Consider the following 7,913-nt stretch of genomic DNA (forward strand, 5'->3'; position numbering starts at 1 on the left):
CAGAGGCTTTGACTACATGCCTATCCAGTACCTAGTTTAGGAAGAAAATGTACAATTGCAAATCTGCTTCCCAGACCCCATATTGTCCCTTATCCACCCAGGGGACCATTGTATTATTCATGTTTCTCATTCAACCATTTCATCTGGTTCAATTAAAAACTGGAGGATTGTTTTGTGGAAAATTGAAAAAAATTGAATTCAGGTTATTGAATTACCAAGTGACAATCATTGAAGAGTTAATTCATTATTTATTGAAAATCTTTCAGACAAATGTTGGCACTCATCAGTTTAAATTTCACAACCTAATTCCTAGATTTAAGTTTAAAGTTAAAACGACATTCAACATCCCTATTTTTATTTATTTCCTGATATTTATACAATATGTACTGACATACAGTAAACTTTCACAGCAAAGTAACAAAGACACTTTTCTCCAAAGCATATTATATAAAGCTTTGAGATAATCCTATTCCAACAAGTTTACAATCTATGTTGGCACACAACATTAGGAAGCTAAATATTTACAGCATAACTAGTACCCACATTTTCTATAAAGTTGTAAAAAAACTAGTGGAGAGTTCTTAGTTAAAAATGTTTAACTAAGTTCCCCCTACACCATGTATTAACTATTTCAAAGAATTACACTCAGTGAAATCACACAACATTCATAGTGGGAGGTTGAAAGCCTGAGAAAACTGAATTTCACACACACAAGCATATAAACTTTGGTTATTGACAGAAACAGAATGGCAGGTCGAGATGAATCCATCTTTGATAGCACAGAAACATTTATAATTTAAATAACCTGAATGTTTGTTTTCAAAAGCCTATTAATACAAACATATAAATACAAAGATAAATATGTAGAGAAACCCATAACATGCATTTATAAGGCATAAGTGCTTGTCTAGGGGTTGGGTAGCCTGAGAGTCAAATCACTGAAGATTTGCCAACATTACATCAAGTGCCATTCATTTCTCATTGACTCATTACTACTCTTGCATGTAAACAGTAGAACTGCTTCGCATTCCATACATATGTTAATAAACTCTGTAAATAAGCTGTAAATAATTTAGTGTTGATGGAAATCTGATGGTAAAAATGACACTATTTGGTAAAGCATGTAATCAATAAGCAATGTTAACCGTTTGGATAAAGCAAAAAAAAAAAGAATGCAGGGACACAATCTTTTATAATGGATGTTTTGCCCTTTGTTGTGCATTAACTAATGCAGTGAATGAGAAGAGAAAGCTACCCAAAGTTCATAAATTAGAAAAGCGTATTCCCATTATTTCAAAATCATGCAATAGCCTACCTGACATTTTGGTGAATACATTTCTACTTACTTACATACGCTTACATGTGAATTAAACTGTTCCGTTACCTTTTTATGTTCAATCAAAACAATACAATTTACAGTATACATTGAGTCATCAGATATGGTATCTATGCTTAAGGACTGGCTTTTTCTTTTCTTGTTTTTAGGGGCGCCAAGGAGAACAGACAAAATCGTCATCGGTAATGACAATCCATTTCTGCCCAGTTCCAATCAAATTATAGTGGATTTGCCCCTTCCTCTATTAAGAGTGCAGATCTGAATTGTAAACACTTATAGACAATTCACCTACCATAGCAATCAAGGTGGAGCTGGCATTTTAAACCTTGTGTCTCTTCCTACCCGTGTCTTTAAGCATGCATGGTGTAGGTTTCTAGGCATTCAGATGGAACTGGTCCAGGTGTCGTCTCTGGCGTAACCTCAGCTCATCTGCTCCAGGTAGGCAGAGAGCAGGGGGCAGGGCGGCAGGAACGCCTCCTGCTTGTTCATAACCTCGGTCTGGCGGGCCCCCTTAAAATCAGAGCCTGGATGACACACACAAAGAAAAATGAACAAAAAAAATAACAAAAAAGACAGTTGGAGGTCAAGGATTGGAGCATAAAACATTCTGTCACCCAGAATCAGAATCAGAATTCGGTTTATTCGCCATGTATGTTATACAAACACGGAATTTACTGTGGCAGGGAGGTGCAAAACACTAAACATATACAGATCTTAAATTAAGTAAAAGTACAAAAGTTTAACTATTTCTAAGAACTAAACAATCTAAGAATACAACAATTTAAATATAAAATAAAATATATATAAAAATAAGAATAATGAGCAACCAACCGTCCTCCCAACCTACAATGTCCTAGATGTATGTAAATATGATTATGGGAATGTAATTTTTTATGGGTACTGTAGTGGAATTAACCATTCTACTCACTGGCTGACACAAGGTCCATGTACTGACAGATGGCGTGGAGGAGGAGCCTCTCAAAGCTGATTTCAAACAAATACAAACACATAGAGGAACAGCTTTGAGGCGCCGTTTTCAGATCCTTCTCACACTGTCTCTAGACGAACATGCTGTCATCTACATTTAATTATAATAGTAGGTTTAAGAACAAACTTTTTATCATCAGTAATTGAAACTGTTGTGTGTATGTCTCTATGGAAGCAGACAACTAGACATCCTAAACAAGGGTTGACTTAAGCCTCAAAAGACTGGACTTCCCTTGCAGGGATTATCTATACGTTGCTTAGTATGTGTGGCATTGTACCTTACAACAGGTTGTTACTGCTACAACAGTAACAAAAAGTACATCTTTTCCTCCTTCTTCATCTCAGGTCAGCCTAGAGTCAGGCATGGGTTCCTATCATGTTCTCTAGATGTAAAGTCTTTAGTGGGCATAGTGTACCTGCTTCTAAGGTGGGTGGTGTAAACAGATTGAGGCTGAGCTGCGAAGAAACTCAGCAGGTTTTCCTCCAGCAACTCCAGAGTCCCCTAACAACAACAGAAAGGAATGGGTATTGTGTGCCAGCACGGATGACAAATGACATTTGTCTTAAAGTTTTAAATCCCAATGCTTACAATAGGGATTTGCTTGCGCTTTAGAGTAGCACGCAGCCTTCGGTCGATTCTTTGGAAGCATTCCTGGGCGTTGAAAGCTGGATTTACTGCAAAGAAAACAAAGTTAGAGTAGTAAAACTATAACTATAACTAAAATGTCTCCAAGACAACATTTGAATTTCCCTTATTATCCTATACAAAGATAATCTTGAAAAACTCAAGATTGGCAATACAACTTCCAAATACTGTTCACTGACCTGACTTGTGTTTCATCAGTGTACTATGAAAGTCCATGAAACTATTAGTGTGTACAGTAGGTATGCAAGTACATAGGGATCTTGGGCATGACGAATCACTGTGGGCGTTGACCATGGCATCTCACCCTCTCTCTGGTCTTTCAGAACCTTGTGGGAGCCGCTCCTCTTGGCCTCCTCCTCCAGCAAGGCCAACAGCTGCTCCTGTTCTTCTCCAGAGCGGTTCATGAAGTCATTCCAGGGCTGGACAAGGACAACAGAAAAAAAGGAATTCTTATTTTCTTTTGTAAAACGTTACATTTAACTCGTTTAAATGGGGAGTCAGGTGGCTGAGCGGTTAGGGAATCGGGAAGGTTGCCGGTTCGATTCCCCGCCGTGCAAAATGACGTTGTGTCCTTGGGCAAGGCACCTCACCCTACTTGCCTTGGGGGAATGTCCCTGTACTTACTGTACGTCGCTCTGGATAAGAGCATCTGCTAAATGATTAAATGTAAATTTAGCAGACGCTTTTTATCTGAATCGACACACAGGAGGGAATTTGAACCTGTGACCTCTTGATACCGAGGCAAATGCTCTACCACTGAGCTCCACCACTTCCCCACTTCTATAAGCATACTACAAATAGAATGTACTTCTGATAATGAAGGTTCATCTGCATGTCAACTCGAAGTATTTCATTTTTGTGTGCCTGACAAGCATGCCGAAGGAAAAGATTTGGTTTCTGTTTGACAGTTTCTTCCTGTTTATGAAATGCTACGTGAGTGCATTCTCATGAATTGCATGCTTCTCAACCCACGGAATCTCTGTGGGTTGCCACAGTACTTACATTCACTGTCTGTTGGAAGTTGGTAACAATGAGTTGCAGAAAAGCAACATTCTATAGTTCCCACTTCTTCTGTTGGTAAACATTGCAGAACATGTTATCTGATCACAGGCTAAGAAAGAAAAAAACCTTGCCTTGTAGGGATCTGAATATAACTGATCTTTTCTGATGGAGTTGCTCCGCATGATGACACCTGTCCATTAGGGGTGTAAGAATATATCGTGGAACAATATCGCAATACAACATTTTTACAATATGTATCGTAGTGTTATGGCAATATTTTTACAATAGGACGTCCGTTTGATCCTATTGGTTGAGCTACCAGCACGCGACCTACTCTGCACCTGCGTCATGAGTGCATTCATTGCATTCACAGAAATCGCTTGAACTGAGTTAACTAAATTGTATGTACAACAAAAAAAAGTATTGAAAATGTTTAATGTTTTGGAAATAAGTCTGTTAATTGAATTTCAGTTTCATTTAAAATGTTGTTCAAAATATCGTGATACGTATCGAATCCTCAGCTGAGTGTATCGTTTCACCCCTACTGTTCGTGCAATGAGGTTCCTTGAAAAACCAGTCATGAATGTCATCCACGTGTCTATGATGTCATCCACGTGTCTATGATGTCATCCTCGTGTCAGTGATGTCATCACCTACCTCAACATAGTTTCCGTTGGTACAGGCCTCTGTGAAAATGGATGGAAGGGCTGGGTAACTACTGCACAACTCAATCTCATCTTTGGTGCACTCGTCTCTCTCAAGGAGGTTCGCAAGGAAGCGAGCTGTTCAGGTGAAGAAAGGGTAACATAAATACAAATTCACATTGAATCCAGTACAGCACTAAGATGACGAGGAGATCCAGAGATTTACTTAGACAAGCAAAACATTATTTGCAATGCAGCACTCCTAGAGAAACTATTATATATTTCTTACTGTTCTCCAGCCTCCGAAGGCTCTTCTTGCCTTTGGCCCTGGGAGTGAGATCAGAGTTGCGTATGGCCTGGTTGATGTAGAACTGCTTCTTCTTTGTGGGAGAGACACGCTTGGCAGGCGAATTGGGCAGAGAGGTACACTTGCGTTCCTCTATAAGGCTAAGGGTACACAAGGACAATAATTAGAACGTCGCTTGAGTTATGCTGACAAACGGGATAAGGGTTGGACACATTAGCAGCCACAGCAAGGTGCAGATTTAATATAATTGAGAGGGAAGTAGTTTGTGTATCACACAGACATTAAATGCACTGTGACTGGGTGGAAGGAAGTTTGAAATGACATCCACTGAGAAAGAAAAAAAAACTGGGTCAGTGGGTGTAGATTTCAAAGCAACGCCCCATCTGGTTTCCCTGCCTCTGAATGGCTGATGTGTTGTAGCACCACTAACCAGCACATAGAAACAACAGACCTACAGTGCTTTAGAAAACTAAAACAGGAACTATGTTGACCTACACAGGAATAGGTTACTATATCATATTAAACGATTGTAAACGAGACAGTACAAACAACACTATCCAGACATGCTATAGGTAGCATCAGCTAAATACATAAACGTCAAAACATTCATGTTTTGATATTATTTTTAGCAGCTCAGATTAGCTGACAATCTAACAGTCCTGTGGGTCAGGGGGGTTTGTCAAATCTGACATCGTCGATTGACAATGAGCTGGGCGAGTTGTAGGAACTACCCACTAGCTCGCTAAAACGCACTGCAAACATTGTCGATAAGGGTTGGGGTTAAAAAACCCCTAGTCAAGCTAGGCTAACTACCACGGCTATTGTTGTGCATACTAGCATAGGCTAGCTACAGACTGTAATGTTACTCACATAAAATCCGGTTCCTCATTGTTATTTGTCAGAACAACCATTTTACACAAGGGAAAACGAACAGGAAGCTATAACAGATAAATTCCCGATGGAATATAAATTTAAAATAGCTAATTTAGATTTCTAGTTAGTTACAAGCTTACAGTGGAGTTAGCTAGAAGATACAGCCCACTACAGAAATAGCAATCAACCAAGATCTTTTTAGTCCCCGCCTTTGGATCTGCGCGGAGACCAGATCGAGGCTTTAGAATGCCTGGGAAACGGTGTTTGGCCCCATTAAATCCTGTGCAACACATGAAATAAAATATCACACAGAAAATACTTTTTTTTTAACGCACATTCTGTGAAGAAAGTGAGAGTGTTGTTGTAGTAATTAGTAATTTAAAAACAAAGCTAGCCACCTAATGATCTTGGCAACACCATTACAATTTGGGTCAAGTTTGTAAACGTTTCCATAACAGCAGTTTTATTGAAGTCTTACAGGAGTCAATTTGGGCTATGTTAAGCAGCAACATTTGGCGAAAGAGTGTTGTTCCTTGTCATGATGTCCAGAATAATAGTGTGGGTATTTGTAATCTTTCCTTCAGGTATGTTACATTTTTTTGTTGTATAAATCCAGATTTATCCAATACCATAGGCTAGAATGTGGACTCATAGACAGTGTTTACAGACTGGCCTAATAATGAGCAAGAACGACATGGGTGCTGAACTCTGCGACATACCACAACCGTGTCAACTTGTTGTGGGTGGAGTAAAGTATTCTTGTAAGAAGAATGCCACAAAATCAACTCGTTGTGAAGTTACCAAAAAATATGTAAAATCTAAAAAGATGGCCTCGGACACATTAGAGACAACAACAGCGCTGAAAATCTGTATTGATTTATGCCCTGTTCTGGCTTCAGCTAAAGAGCCGAACACAGAAGAGGAAGATAATACTATAGACTATGAAGAACCTGTGTGTGGCACAGAGGAATGGACAAGGATCCCAATAAAGCCTCGACCGCCGCCAGGAAAAAATTTAAAGATAACCTATCAAAGTCTAGAATTAGATAGAGCCACAGTCCCACAATCAGTCAAACCTAGGTTACTACCGCCTATAAGTAGACCATCCCTTATTCGGTCAACACATTTAGACAGCCTGGCAACAGGGCCTCCAGCCCACACTACTACCCTGCCACTGATCAGTGTCTCGAAACAGGGTGCTTTGATCAAACCTCATACCAAGACTGGCAGTGAGCACAAAACAGCACTTCCAAGGATTAAGTTGCAGGATACTAGTCCTCTGACCATGTCTTGGATGGAAGGCCCCAGACAAGTAAGATAACCTTCAAATCAATCCAAAATAATACATTATTGATTACTCACCGATACATCTTATAATTCACAATTCTGGTGTTCTTATAATTATTTTTAGGCTATTTCAAGCAATTTCACTAGTAGGCTACCCCTATCTGAATGTCTGGCTGATGATGCACAGTAGTTTATCTCACAGTTGTAGTGAATAGATGTGGTACAAAGTAAACAATTTTCTTGTTTTCATAACCCCAGAGGTCACCTCAGTTTTGCCTACCTGAGATCTCAGTGTCCAGTATAGAGTCCCTGCTACAGCGAGTGACGGAGAGACTGAGAAGAAAAGACAGGGAGAGTGATAATGGAGGGAGACTTGCCTATCCAGACCATCTCCTCATGACCAGTACTCTGCTATACCTGAGGGATAAGAGGAAACCACCAAGAGGAAACTACAGATGGGAGTAATAATAACATTGAATTATGAAAAATAAAGTTGTCGCAATGCACCTGTCCAAAACATATATGTACTGAGTTTTGCTGTAATAAGACAATTGATTTGTGACCCCAAATCAACTTCCAATCATTTTTATACAATGTATACAGGGGGAAAGGAAGATGTCCACCGTCAGACGTCAAGCTGAAGGAGAGCTCAGAGACAGCAGAGCAAGACCACACCTCACTCTACATGGGAGTACAACTGCCCGTCATCCTTAGCATGGCCAAGAGGACTCACTGCCACCAAAGTCATTCATGAAAACTGTACATTTAATTATATTTTATTCATCTGTAGAACAAAATACTCAGACTTTATATTCCCACAACTATATACTA

The 7,913-nt window shown here is 39.5% G+C and overlaps 2 protein-coding genes across 2 annotated transcripts; one reads left to right on the forward strand and one right to left on the reverse strand.

Annotated features, from left to right (window-relative positions):
- Window positions 1–228: 228 nt before the first annotated feature.
- On the reverse strand, window positions 229–5,982 carry r3hdm4 (R3H domain containing 4). Its single transcript, XM_062450795.1, has 8 exons — window positions 5,793–5,982; window positions 4,905–5,062; window positions 4,629–4,753; window positions 3,274–3,388; window positions 2,913–2,998; window positions 2,740–2,825; window positions 2,265–2,320; window positions 229–1,860 (listed from the first exon to the last, which is right to left on the reverse strand). Exons 1-8 carry the CDS (start codon window positions 5,831–5,833, stop codon window positions 1,757–1,759), a joined length of 771 nt encoding a protein of 256 aa, XP_062306779.1. The 5' UTR covers window positions 5,834–5,982; the 3' UTR covers window positions 229–1,756.
- A 138-nt stretch (window positions 5,983–6,120) lies between these two features.
- On the forward strand, window positions 6,121–7,849 carry LOC134010989 (uncharacterized). Its single transcript, XM_062450365.1, has 3 exons — window positions 6,121–7,107; window positions 7,341–7,543; window positions 7,686–7,849. The coding sequence occupies exons 1-3, from the start codon at window positions 6,436–6,438 to the stop codon at window positions 7,834–7,836; spliced, it is 1,026 nt and encodes a 341-aa protein (XP_062306349.1). The 5' UTR covers window positions 6,121–6,435; the 3' UTR covers window positions 7,837–7,849.
- Window positions 7,850–7,913: the final 64 nt, after the last annotated feature.

The sequence above is a fragment of the Osmerus eperlanus genome, chromosome 24 (genome assembly GCF_963692335.1).
Source record: "Osmerus eperlanus chromosome 24, fOsmEpe2.1, whole genome shotgun sequence".
Taxonomy (NCBI): Eukaryota; Metazoa; Chordata; class Actinopteri; order Osmeriformes; family Osmeridae; genus Osmerus; species Osmerus eperlanus.